Source organism: Ranitomeya variabilis, chromosome 7 (genome assembly GCF_051348905.1).
Source record: "Ranitomeya variabilis isolate aRanVar5 chromosome 7, aRanVar5.hap1, whole genome shotgun sequence".
NCBI classification, from domain to species: Eukaryota; Metazoa; Chordata; class Amphibia; order Anura; family Dendrobatidae; genus Ranitomeya; species Ranitomeya variabilis.
In genome coordinates this window covers 232,539,044-232,554,340 of record NC_135238.1, presented here as the reverse complement: position 1 = coordinate 232,554,340, position 15,297 = coordinate 232,539,044, and the positions used below count along the sequence as shown (strand labels likewise).

General features: G+C 37.1%; 1 protein-coding gene across 2 annotated transcripts in view; it reads right to left on the bottom strand.

Annotated features, from left to right (window-relative positions):
* The window catches only part of PRKAG3 (protein kinase AMP-activated non-catalytic subunit gamma 3), a 28,133-nt gene extending 23,597 nt beyond the window's left edge, over positions 1-4,536 (bottom strand). The window contains exon 1 of one of the 2 annotated variants that reach the window (XR_013217866.1): positions 4,190-4,536. Coding sequence is in view for 1 of the 2 variants with exons in the window: in XM_077273169.1 (XP_077129284.1) it covers positions 4,190-4,222 (33 nt within the window). In the remaining variant the exon portion in view is untranslated. The remainder of the gene's footprint in view (positions 1-4,189) is intronic. The other variant, XM_077273169.1, reaches the window with a different exon arrangement.
* Positions 4,537-15,297: the final 10,761 nt, after the last annotated feature.

The window sequence follows — 15,297 nt, the reverse complement described above, 5'->3', positions numbered from 1 at the left end:
CATGGATAGTGTATGGAGTCATCATTCATATACTGTATGGGATAATACATGGGCATTGTATGGGGTCATCATTCATATACTGCGAGGGGTAATATATGGGCAGTGTATGGGGTCATCATTCATATACTGCGTGGGTTAATATATGGGGTCATCATTCATATATTGCATGGGGTAATATGTGGGCAGTGTATGGGGCCATCATTCATATACTGTATGGGGTAGTACATGGACAGTGTATGGGGTCATCATTCATATACTGTATGGAGGTAATATATGGGTAGTGTATGGGGTAATATATGGGCAGTGTATGGAGTCATCATTCATATACTGTATGGGGTAATATATGGGCAGTGTATGGAGTCATCATTCATATTCTGTAGGAGGTAATACATGGGCAGTGTATGGAGTCATCATTCATATTCTGTATGGGGTAATATATGGGCAGTGCATGGAGTCATCATTCATATACTGTATGGGATAATACATGGGCAGTGTATGGAGTCATCATTCATATACTGTATGGGGTAATACATGGGCAGTGTATGGAGTCATCATTCGTATTCTGTATGGTGTAATACATGGGCAGTGCATGGAGTCATCATTCATATACTGTATGGGGTAATACATAGACAGTGTATGGAGTCATCATTCATATTCTGTATGGGGTAATATATGGGCAGTGTATGGAGTCATCATTCATATACTGTATGGGGTAATATATGGGCAGTGTATGGGGTCATCATTCATATACTGTATGGGGTAATATATGGGCAGTGTATAGGGCCATCATTCATATACTGTATGGGGTAATACATGGGCAGTGTATGGAGTCATCATTCATATACTGTATGGGGTAATATATGGGTAGTGTATGGGGTAATGCATGGACAGTGTATGGAGTCATCATTCATATACTGTATGGGATAATACATGGGCAGTGTATGGAGTCATCATTCATATACTGTATGGGGTAATATATTGGCAGTGTATGGGGCCATCATTCATATACTGTATGGGGCAATATATGGGCAGTGTATAGGGCCATCATTCATATACTGTATGGGGTAATACATGGGCAGTGTATGGAGTCATCATTCATATACTGTATGGGGTAATATATGGGTAGTGTATGGGGTAATGCATGGACAGTGTATGGAGTCATCATTCATATACTGTATGGGATAATACATGGGCAGTGTATGGAGTCATCATTCATATACTGTATGGGGTAATATATGGGCAGTGTATAGGGCCATCATTCATATACTGTATGGGGTAATACATGGGCAGTGTATGGAGTCATCATTCATATACTGTATGGGGTAATATATGGGTAGTGTATGGGGTAATGCATGGACAGTGTATGGAGTCATCATTCATATACTGTATGGGATAATACATGGGCAGTGTATGGAGTCATCATTCATATACTGTATGGGGTAATATATTGGCAGTGTATGAGGCCATCATTCATATACTGTATGGGGTAATACATGGGCAGTGCATGGAGTCATCATTCATATACTGTATGGGGTAATATATGGGCAGTGTATGTGGCCATCATTCATATTCTGTAGGGGGTAATATATGGGCAGTGTATGGGGCCATCATTCATATTCTGTATGGGGTAATACATGGGCAGTGCATGGAATCATCATTCATATACTGTATGGGGTAATACATGGGCAGTGTATGGAGTCATCATTCATATTCTGTATGGGGTAATATATGGGCAGTGTATGGAGTCATCATTCATATACTGTATGGGGTAATATATGGGCAGTGTATGGGGCCATCATTCATATACTGTATGGGGTAATATATGGGCAGTGTATGGAGTCATCATTCATATACTGTATGGGGTAATATATTGGGCAGTGTATGGAGTCATCATTCATATACTGTATGGGGTAATATATGGGCAGTGCATGGAGTCATCATTCATATACTGTATGGGATAATACATGGGCAGTGTATGGAGTCATCATTCATATACTGTATGGGGTAATACATGGGCAGTGTATGGGGCCATCATTCATATACTGTATGGGGTAATATATGGGCAGTGTATGGAGTCATCATTCATATACTGTATGGGGTAATATATTGGGCAGTGTATGGAGTCATCATTCATATACTATATGGGGTAATATATGGGCAGTGCATGGAGTCATCATTCATATACTGTATGGGATAATACATGGGCAGTGTATGGAGTCATCATTCATATACTGTATGGGGTAATACATGGGCAGTGTATGGAGTCATCATTCATATACTGTATGGGGTAATACATGGGCAGTGTATAGGGCCATCATTCATATTCTGTAGGGGGTAATATATGGGCAGTGTATGGGGCCATCATTCATATTCTGTAGGGGGTAATATATGGGCAGTGTATGAGGCCATCATTCATATACTGTTTGGGGTAATACATGGGCAGTGTACGGAGTCATCATTCATATACTGTATGGGGTAATACATGGGCAGTGCATGGAGTCATCATTCATATACTGTATGGGGCCATCATTCATATACTGTATGGGGTAATATATGGGCAGTGTATGGGGCCATCATTCATATTCTGTAGGGGGTAATATATGGGCAGTGTATGGGGCCATCATTCATATACTGTATGGGGTAATACATGGGCAGTGCATGGAGTCATCATTCATATACTGTATGGGGTAATACATGGGCAGTGTATGGAGTCATCATTCATATTCTGTATGGGGTAATATATGGGCAGTGTATGGAGTCATCATTCATATACTGTATGGGGTAATATATGGGCAGTGTATGGGGCCATCATTCATATTCTGTAGGGGGTAATATATGGGCAGTGTATGGGGCCATCATTCATATACTGTATGGGGTAATATATGGGCAGTGTATGGGGCCATCATTCATATACTGTATGGGGTAATACATGGGCAGTGTATGGAGTCATCATTCATATACTGTATGGGGTAATATATGGGCAGTGTATGGGGTCATCATTCATATTCTGTAGGGGGTAATATTTGGGCAGTGTATGGGGCCATCATTCATATTCTGTAGGGGGTAATATATGGGCAGTGTATGGGGTCATCATTCATATTCTGTATGGGGGTAATATTTGGGCAGTGTATGGGGTCATCATTCATATTCTGTATGGGGGTAATATTTGGGCAGTGTATGGGGTCATCATTCATATTCTGTATGGGGGTAATATTTGGGCAGTGTATGGGGTCATCATTCATATATTGTATAGGGGTAATATTTGGGGAACATATGGATATTTTAATTGGCCTGTGTATTTTTGAGTTGAATGGAGCAGAACTATACTGCGTTATTTGGGGCTCTATTATGGGAATGTAAGTGGCTTTACCTGAGCGTTGTGTGAGGTGTATTTTGGACATAGTTTGCAGTATAATTTGAGGACTTTACAATTTATTATTGGATATAGGGCAATTACTTGGGCGCGGTATGGGTTAGTATTCGGGCGCTGTACAGGGAGTTATTTGGGGAATGTATGAAGCATTATTTCATCACAGCGTAGGGAGTTTTTGGGGAAATATTTTAGCGCTATACAGGGCACAATTTCATTATTTCGGTGCTGCATGATTTATGATTTAGTTACTTTATGGACTACAAGTTTTTTACGCAATGTTTTGTTTGGGGGTCACCATGGATTATGTGTGATTCTCTAATAAATAAAAATGCTTCAGCCGTCAGCGTCCAGCAGATTCATCCACCTGTCAGGATCGGTGATCGTCTTTCACACATAAAGATAACTGACTGTCGGCCGAACATCTGAGCCGGAATCTGATGCTTTGCTCGACCTTTCTCTGATAAGCCGCACATGTACAGTATATACACCATATATACCATATACACCATATACATCATCCTTTCAGACTGGAGGGCAAAATATCACTGGAACGGGCACACAGGGAAGAGCAGCCATAACTCGGGCAACTCGAACGTCTCCAGCTCTGTAGAACTACAAGTCCCAGTGCAATGAGTGCTGTATCAGAGCTGCGCTGAGTACGGCCTATGTAGCAGAGCGGAGCACCGCCGCATGCAGCAACAATGCGTTTGTCATGTTATATGGTGACATTACTCCGTGCATCTTAGGAAAGTTACCTGGCGCATTCGCTACATCTGTACACGGGGAATGTGATGAGAACCGTGCAGGAGGGATTACCTGTTGGGCGTCATCCTGGTCCATAATCTCCATGCTGAAGCCTTGGGATGGGGTGCAGTCACCACCGCTGCCTCCAGAGCTGCAATCCTACCCCATCCTGGGTCCTTGCACACACATCAGCCCTTCTTTCCTTATGTGGGTCTAGTTCTTCTACAGCAAAGTGTCAGTCCCAGAGAGCAATGCACTAAATGGGTCACTCAGGCAGCTGCTTGCTTCTTAGCCCCCCTCCCCCATCTATAAGCTTTATCCCCCTTTGCTCCTCAGTAATATCTGCTCCCCAGCTCCTTGGTGCCCCCCAGACCCTCTGCTCATTCTCTTGGCTCCCAGGCTGTGTCCTCAGCCTCTGAATCTGTCCCTTCCCTCTTGATTCCTCCTCTTCCTCTCTCCCCCTCCCTCTCCTTGCAGGTTGTGGAGATAACATTTGCTCCTAGGATAGAATGTCATTGCTGGGCTGCTTGGCAGGGTGCATTGGTGCAGGGTAGCCCCCCAGCTGTGGCTGCTCTGTGCCGCACACCTGCTGTGGATATGCCCCCTATAATCGCAGCACATTACCAGTCCCATATTTCACATGACCCCCCCCAGCTGAATCATCACATATGGGGGGGCCTTCATGCATGCAATATAGGAGTGCTGCAATAAATGCTGCCCCAGCTGTAACGGTATGGGCAGTGCAGAATGGGAGCAGCATTGTTGTATGGATGTGTCTGCTGCAACATTGTATCTTCTTAGTCAATGTTTAATACTATGTAACACACAGGACAAATATTGTATCTTATCATGATGGTGCATTGTACAGTGCAGGGGCAGACTAGCATTGGCGCAACCTGGGGCCCAAGAGGTAAATCAGGTGGAATTGTCTCTTATAATAACCTATTGGACTGAAGGAAGATTTTACCAATATATCTCAATTAACCTAAACGTATAGCGCTTCCCCATGTGGCACAAAAATAATTAAATAACGAGAAAAAAAACAAGATTGTGCCGGGGATGAAATATATCACAAGAATCACTTAAAAAGTAAAATGTTATTGTATGGATTCATTAAGAACATGTATATGCAAAAAAATTAGAGCAAACACCAGAAGACAAAGAGACACGTGTGATGGTATTATGTGTGCACTATAGTTTATGTTAATGCTTTCAATGAGAATATTGTGTGTAGACACTATATGGCGGTATTATGTATGTACCTGGAATAAATAGTGTTATGTGTGCACTATAGGGCACTGTTATGTTTTCACCATATGACACTATTGTACAGAGACGCTATACAGCATTTATGACTCAATATTAGACGTAGATTTATCTCACTGACGCCCTGTGTGTATGTGGAGCCAGGATTTCCGCACTCACCTCGTGTTCTTGTCCTTCGCTTCGTTCTCCTGTTTTCCAGCTCAATAATCAGAGCGGCTGATACTTATTATTATTACTGGTTCCCGGCGTCTTATGTTAATATGGAATGAACTGGATGATCAAGAACAAAAAGTCACATAGGAAATAAGGATATCTATATACATAATTACCTAAGGGGTACTTCCGTCTGTCTGTCGCGGAAATCCCGGGTCGCTGATTGGTCGCGGCCGGCTGGCTACGACCAATCAGCGACAGGCACAGTCCGGCCGTGAATTGGCCCCTCCCTACTCCCCTCCAGTCAGTGCCCACATAGGGTTTTAGCAGTCCATTAACGCTGCCATTATCCCTGTGTGACCAACTTTTTACTAATGATGCTGCCTATGCAGCATCAATAGTAAAAACATATAATGTTAAAACTAATTAAAAAAATAAAAAATCATTATATTCTCACCTTCCGGCGCCTTTCCCGCTCCTCGCGACGCTCCGGTCCCAAGAATGCATTTCGACAATGACCGGAGATGACGTAGCGGTCTCGTTATTGCCGCAATGCATTCTTGGGACCGGAGCATCGCTAAATGCCTGTGCTGGATCCGGGGACCACCGGAAGGTGAGTGTATAACAATTTTTTTATTTTGTCTTTTTTTAACAGGGATATGGTGGGCTACATGGGCTGTGTTATATACTGCGTGGGCTGTTATATACTACGTCTCTGTGCTATATACTATGTGGGCTGTGCTATATACTACGTGGCTGTGCAATATACTGTGTGGCTGGGCAATATACTGCGTGGCTGTGCTATATACTATGTGGGCTGTGGTATATACTGCACGGGCTGTGCTATATACTACGTGGGCTGTTATGTTCTGCGTGGGCTGTGTTATGTACTGCATGGGCTGTGCTATATACTACTATACATATTCTAGAATACCCGATGCGTTAGAATCGGGCCACTATCTAGTAATATATAATAAGGAACTGACAGTATCACACGATTGGCTTAGATACACCAGCTTTGTATCACTGTCTCAAACAGGATAGGCTTTGCTCATGGCATCGAACATGATTAGATACACAGCTCAGCGGACAGTATCACACATGATAGGATTAGATACACAGCTCAGCGGACAGTATCACACATGATAGGATTAGATACACAGCTCAGCTGACAGTATCACACAGGACAGGATTAGATACACGGCTCAGCAGACAGTATCACACAAGACAGGGTTAGATACTCCTGATCTGTAATAATGCCGCAGCCGCAGGGTTCTCTACTGGGAAATCGTATTAGTTACCAAGGAATCTCCAGCAAAACCTGATAATGAGACACGAGATCTAAAGACGTCACATCACAAAGGAAGAAATCACAAATACAAACTCCAGAAAGTGCCAGAAAGAGCAAATCCTACAAGCGTCATTACTGGGCTCCGCCATACAATGACCCTGATAATATGGTCAGTGAGAAGTCTCATGCTCAGCATTGTTATATTAGTTCAGGGAGAAAACAACAAGCAGAAAAGAAAGGGTTAAAGTATGTTCTGGTTCTTGTAGGGAATAACAGGATAGGAGCCAAATGTTACTGGCAGCGCACCAGACAATCAACGAAAAGTTACTGCAGTTCCACTTTGGGCAATCCTGCAAATAGTACAGAAACGCATCATCCCGGACATTTTGTACCCAAAACGTACAATATTTAATACATTCTTGTACATAGGGGACAGTATTATAGCAGTTATATTCTTGTACATAGGAGCAGTATTATAGTAGCTATATTCTTGTACATAGGAGCAGTATTATAGTAGTTATATTCTTGTACATAGGGGCAGTATTATAGTAGTTATATTCTTGTACATAGGAGCAGTATTATAGTAGTTATATTCTTGTACATAGGGGCAGTATTATATTAGTTATATTCTTGCATATAGGGGCAGTATTATAGTAGTTATATTCTTGTACATAGGTGCAGTATTAAAGTAATTACATTCTTGTACATAGGAGCAGTATTATAGTAGTTATATTCTTGCACATAGGGCCAGTATTATAGTAGTTATATTCTTGTACATAGGGGCAGTATTATAGCAGTTATATTCTTGTACATAGGGGCAGCATTATAGCAGTTATATTCTTGTACATAGGGGCAGTATTATAGTAGTTACATTCTTTTACATAGGGGACAGTATTATAGTAGTTATATTCTTGTACATAGGGGCAGTATTATAGTAGTTACATTCTTTTACATAGGGGACAGTATTATAGTAGTTATATTCTTGTACATAGGGGCAGTATTATAGTAGTTATATGCTTGTACATAGGGGCAGTATTATAGTAGTAATATGCTTGTACATAGGGGCAGTATTATAGTAGTTATATGCTTGTACATAGGAGCAGTATTATAGTAGCTATATTCTTGTACATAGGGGCAGTATTATAGTAGTTATATTCTTGTACATAGGGGCAGTATTATAGTAGTTATATTCTTGTACATAGGGGCAGTATTATAGTAGTTATATTCTTGTACATAGGAGCAGTATTATAGTAGCTATATTCTTGTACATAGGGGCAGTATTATAGTAGTTATATTCTTGTACATAGGAGCAGTATTATAGTAGTTATATTCTTGTACATAGGGGCAGTATTATATTAGTTATATTCTTACATATAGGGGCAGTATTATAGTAGTTATATTCTTGTACATAGGTGCAGTATTATAGTAGTTATATTCTTGCACATAGGGCCAGTATTATAGTAGTTATATTCTTGTATATAGGGGCAGTATTATAGTAGATTTATTCTTGTACATAGGAGCAGTATCATAGTAGTTATATTCTTGTACATAGGAGGCAGTATTATAGTAGTTATATTCTTGTACATAGGGGCAGTATTATAGTAGTTACATTCTTTTACATAGGGGACAGTATTATAGTAGTTATATTCTTGTACATAGGGGCAGTATTATAGCAGTTATATTCTTGTACATAGGGGCAGCATTATAGTAGTTATATTCTTGTACATAGGGGCAGTATTATAGTAGTCATATTCTTGTACATAGGGGCAGTATTATAGTAGTTACATTCTTTTACATAGGGGACAGTATTATAGTAGTTATATTCTTGTACATAGGGGCAGTATTATAGTAGTTACATTCTTTTACATAGGGGACAGTATTATAGTAGTTATATTCTTGTACATAGGAGCAGTATTATAGTAGCTATATTCTTGTACATAGGGGCAGTATTATAGTAGTTATATTCTTGTACATAGGAGCAGTATTATAGTAGTCATATTCTTGTACATAGGGGCAGTATTATATTAGTTATATTCTTGCATATAGGGGCAGTATTATAGTAGTTATATTCTTGTACATAGGTGCAGTATTATAGTAGTTATATTCTTGCACATAGGGCCAGTATTATAGTAGTTATATTCTTGTATATAAGGGCAGTATTATAGTAGATTTATTCTTGTACATAGGAGCAGTATCATAGTAGTTATATTCTTGTACATAGGAGGCAGTATTATAGTAGTTATATTCTTGTACATAGGGGCAGTATTATAGTAGTTATATTCTTGTACATAGGGGCAGTATTATAGTAGTTATATTCTTGTACATAGGGGACAGTATTATAGTAGTTACATTCTTGTACATAGGGGACAGTACTATAGTAGTTATATTCTTGTACATAGGGGCAGTATTATAGTAGTTATATTCTTGTACATAGGGGCAGTATTATAGTAGTTATATTCTTGTACATAGGGGCAGTATTATAGTAGTTATATTCTTGTACATAGGGGACAGTATTATAGTAGTTACATTCTTGTACATAGGGGACAGTACTATAGTAGTTATATTCTTGTACATGGGGCAGTATTATAGTAGTTACATTCTTGTACATAGGGGACAGTATTATAGCAGTTATATTCTTGTACATAGGAGCAGTATTATAGTAGCTATATTCTTGTACATAGGAGCAGTATTATAGTAGTTATATTCTTGTACATAGGGGCAGTATTATAGTAGTTATATTCTTGTACATAGGAGCAGTATTATAGTAGTTATATTCTTGTACATAGGGGCAGTATTATATTAGTTATATTCTTGCATATAGGGGCAGTATTATAGTAGTTATATTCTTGTACATAGGTGCAGTATTAAAGTAATTACATTCTTGTACATAGGAGCAGTATTATAGTAGTTATATTCTTGCACATAGGGCCAGTATTATAGTAGTTATATTCTTGTACATAGGGGCAGTATTATAGCAGTTATATTCTTGTACATAGGGGCAGCATTATAGCAGTTATATTCTTGTACATAGGGGCAGTATTATAGTAGTTACATTCTTTTACATAGGGGACAGTATTATAGTAGTTATATTCTTGTACATAGGGGCAGTATTATAGTAGTTACATTCTTTTACATAGGGGACAGTATTATAGTAGTTATATTCTTGTACATAGGGGCAGTATTATAGTAGTTATATGCTTGTACATAGGGGCAGTATTATAGTAGTAATATGCTTGTACATAGGGGCAGTATTATAGTAGTTATATGCTTGTACATAGGAGCAGTATTATAGTAGCTATATTCTTGTACATAGGGGCAGTATTATAGTAGTTATATTCTTGTACATAGGGGCAGTATTATAGTAGTTATATTCTTGTACATAGGGGCAGTATTATAGTAGTTATATTCTTGTACATAGGAGCAGTATTATAGTAGCTATATTCTTGTACATAGGGGCAGTATTATAGTAGTTATATTCTTGTACATAGGAGCAGTATTATAGTAGTTATATTCTTGTACATAGGGGCAGTATTATATTAGTTATATTCTTACATATAGGGGCAGTATTATAGTAGTTATATTCTTGTACATAGGTGCAGTATTATAGTAGTTATATTCTTGCACATAGGGCCAGTATTATAGTAGTTATATTCTTGTATATAGGGGCAGTATTATAGTAGATTTATTCTTGTACATAGGAGCAGTATCATAGTAGTTATATTCTTGTACATAGGAGGCAGTATTATAGTAGTTATATTCTTGTACATAGGGGCAGTATTATAGTAGTTACATTCTTTTACATAGGGGACAGTATTATAGTAGTTATATTCTTGTACATAGGGGCAGTATTATAGCAGTTATATTCTTGTACATAGGGGCAGCATTATAGTAGTTATATTCTTGTACATAGGGGCAGTATTATAGTAGTCATATTCTTGTACATAGGGGCAGTATTATAGTAGTTACATTCTTTTACATAGGGGACAGTATTATAGTAGTTATATTCTTGTACATAGGGGCAGTATTATAGTAGTTACATTCTTTTACATAGGGGACAGTATTATAGTAGTTATATTCTTGTACATAGGAGCAGTATTATAGTAGCTATATTCTTGTACATAGGGGCAGTATTATAGTAGTTATATTCTTGTACATAGGAGCAGTATTATAGTAGTCATATTCTTGTACATAGGGGCAGTATTATATTAGTTATATTCTTGCATATAGGGGCAGTATTATAGTAGTTATATTCTTGTACATAGGTGCAGTATTATAGTAGTTATATTCTTGCACATAGGGCCAGTATTATAGTAGTTATATTCTTGTATATAAGGGCAGTATTATAGTAGATTTATTCTTGTACATAGGAGCAGTATCATAGTAGTTATATTCTTGTACATAGGAGGCAGTATTATAGTAGTTATATTCTTGTACATAGGGGCAGTATTATAGTAGTTATATTCTTGTACATAGGGGCAGTATTATAGTAGTTATATTCTTGTACATAGGGGACAGTATTATAGTAGTTACATTCTTGTACATAGGGGACAGTACTATAGTAGTTATATTCTTGTACATAGGGGCAGTATTATAGTAGTTATATTCTTGTACATAGGGGCAGTATTATAGTAGTTATATTCTTGTACATAGGGGCAGTATTATAGTAGTTATATTCTTGTACATAGGGGACAGTATTATAGTAGTTACATTCTTGTACATAGGGGACAGTACTATAGTAGTTATATTCTTGTACATGGGGCAGTATTATAGTAGTTACATTCTTGTACATAGGGGACAGTACTATAGTAGTTATATTCTTGTACATGGGGCAGTATTATAGTAGTTATATTCTTGTACATAGGTGCAGTATTATAGTAGTTATATTCTTGTACATAGGGGCAGTATTAAAGTAGTTATATTCTTGTACATGGGGCAGTATTATAGTAGTTACATTCCTTTACATAGGGTACAGTATTATAGTAGTTATATTCTTGTACATAGGGGCAGTATTATAGCAGTTATATTCTTGTACATAGGGACAGTATTATAGCAGTTATATTCTTGTACATAGGGGCAGCATTATAGTAGTTATATTCTTGTACATAGGGGCAGTATTATAGTAGTTACATTCTTTTACATAGGGGACAGTATTATAGTAGTTATATTCTTGTACATAGGGGCAGTATTATAGTAGTTATATTCTTGTACATAGGGGACAGTATTATAGTAGTTATATTCTTGTACATGGGGCAGTATTATAGTAGTTATATTCTTGTACATAGGGGACAGTATTATAGTAGTTACATTCTTGTACATAGGGGACAGTACTATAGTAGTTATATTCTTGTACATGGGGCAGTATTATAGTAGTTACATTCTTGTACATAGGGGACAGTACTATAGTAGTTATATTCTTGTACATGGGGCAGTATTATAGTAGTTATATTCTTGTACATAGGGGACAGTATTATAGTAGTTATATTCTTATACATAGGGGCAGTATTATAGTAGTTATATTCTTGCATATAGGGGCAGTATTATAGTAGTTATATTCTTGTACATAGGGGACAGTATTATAGTAGTTATATTCTTGTACATAGGGGCAGTATTAGTTATATTCTTGTACATAGGGGCAGTATTATAGTAGTTATATTCTTGTACATAGGGGCTGTATTATAGTAGTTATATTCCTGTACATAGGAGCAGTATTATAGTAGTTATAGTCTTGTACATAGGGGACAGTATTATAGTAGTTACATTCTTGTACATAGGGGACAGTACTATAGTAGTTATATTCTTGTACATGGGGCAGTATTATAGTAGTTATATTCTTGTACATAGGGGCAGTATTATACTAGTTACATTCTTGTACATAGGGGCAGTATTCTACTAGTTATATTCTTGTACATGGGGCAGTATTATAGTAGTCACATTCTTGTACATAGGGGACAGTATTATAGTAGTTATATTCTTGTATATAGGGGCAGTATTAAAGCAGTTATATTCTTGTACATAGGGGTCAGTATTATAGCATTTATATACTTGTACATGGGGAGCAGTATTATAGTAGTTATATTCTTGTACATAGGGGGCAGTATTATAGTATATTGTTGTATATAGGAGCAGTATTATAGTAGTTATATCCTTGTACATAGGGGGCAGTATTGTAGTAGTTATATTCTTGCATATAGGGGCAGTATTATAGTAGTTACATTCTTTTACATAGGGGGCAGTATTATAGTAGTTATATTCTTGTACATAGGGGCAGTATTATAGTAGTTATATTCTTGTACATAGGGGCAGTATTATAGCAGTTATATTCTTTTACATAGGGGCAGTATTATAATAGTTATATTCTTGTACATGGGGCAGTATTATAGTAGTTACATTCTTTTACATAGGGGACAGTATTATAGTAGTTATATTCTTGTACATAGGGGCAGTATTATAGGTTATATTCTTGTACATAGGGGCAGCATTATAGTAGTTATATTCTTGTACATAGGGGCAGTATTATAGTAGTTACATTCTTTTACATAGGGGACAGTATTATAGTAGTTATATGCTTGTACATAGGGGCAGTATTATAGTAGTTACATTCTTTTACATAGGGGACAGTATTATAGTAGTTATAGTCTTGTACATAGGGGACAGTATTATAGTAGTTACATTCTTGTACATAGGGGACAGTACTATAGTAGTTATATTCTTGTACATGGGGCAGTATTATAGTATATTCTTGTACATAGGGGACAGTATTATAGTAGTTACATTCTTGTACATAGGGGCAGTATTATAGTAGTTATATTCTTGTACATAGGAGCCGTATTATAGTAGTTACATTCTTGTACATGGGGAGCAGTATTATAGTAGTTATATTATTGTACATAGGGGCAGTATTATAGTAGTTATATTCTTGTACATAGGGGCAGTATTATAGCAGTTATATTCTTGCACATAGCAGTATTATATTAGTTATATTCTTGCACATAGGAGCAGTATTATGGCAGTTATAATACTGCACATAGGGGTAGTATTATAGTATATTCTTGCAAATAGGGGCAGTATTATAGTAGTTATATTCTTGTACATAGGGGCAGTATTATAGTAGTTATATTCTTGTACATAGGAGCAGTATTATAGTAGTTACATTCTTGTACATAGGGGGCAGTATTATAGTAGTTATATGCTTGTACATAGGGGCAGTATTATAGTAGTTACATTCTTTTACATAGGGGACAGTATTATAGTAGTTATAGTCTTGTACATAGGGGACAGTATTATAGTAGTTACATTCTTGTACATAGGGGACAGTACTATAGTAGTTATATTCTTGTACATGGGGCAGTATTATAGTAGTTATATTCTTGTACATAGGGGACAGTATTATAGTAGTTACATTCTTGTACATAGGGGCAGTATTATAGTAATATTCTTGTACATAGGAGCCGTATTATAGTAGTTATATTCTTATACATAGGGGCAGTATTATAGTAGTTATATTCTTGTACTTAGGAGCAGTATTATAGTAGTTATATTCTTGTACATAGGGGCAGTATTATAGCAGTTATATTCTTGCACATAGCAGTATTATAGTAGTTATATTCTTGTACATAGGGGGCAGTATTATAGTAGTTATATTCTTATACATAGGGGGCAGTATTATAGTAGTTATATTCTTGTACATAGGGGCAGTATTATAGTAGTTATATTCTTGCACATAGGAGCAGTATTATGGTAGTTATATTCTTGCACATAGGAGCAGTATTATGGTAGTTATACTCTTGTACATAGGGGGCAGTATTATAGTAGTTATATTCTTGTACATAGGGGCAGTATTATAGTAGTTATATTCTTGCACATAGGAGCAGTATTATGGTAGTTATATTCTTGCACATAGGAGCAGTATTATGGTAGTTATAATACTGCACATAGGGGCAGTATTATAGTATATTCTTGTACATAGGGGCAGTATTGTGTATTCTTGCACATAGGGGCAGTATTATAGTATATTCCTGTACATAGGGGGCAGTATTATAGTAGTTATATTCTTGTATATAGGGGCAGTAGTATTATAGTAGATATACAGTTATATGAAAAAGTTTGGGCACCCCTATTAATCTTAAGCTTAATGTTTTATAAAAATTATTTTTTTTGCAACAGCTATTTCAGTTTCATATATCTAATAACTGTTGGACACAGTAATGTTTCTGCCTTGAAATGAGGTTTATTGTTCTAACAGAAAATGTGCAATCTGCATTCAAACGAAATTTGACAGGTGCATAAGTATGGGCACCCTTATCATTTTCTTGTTTTCAATACTCCTACCTACTTTTTACTGACTTTTCCTAAAGCACTTTTTTTTGTTTTGTAACCTCATTGAGCTTTGAACTTCATAGCCAGGTGTATGCAATCATGAGAAAAGCTACTTAAAGTGGCCACGTGCAAGTTGTTCTCCTGTTTGAATCTC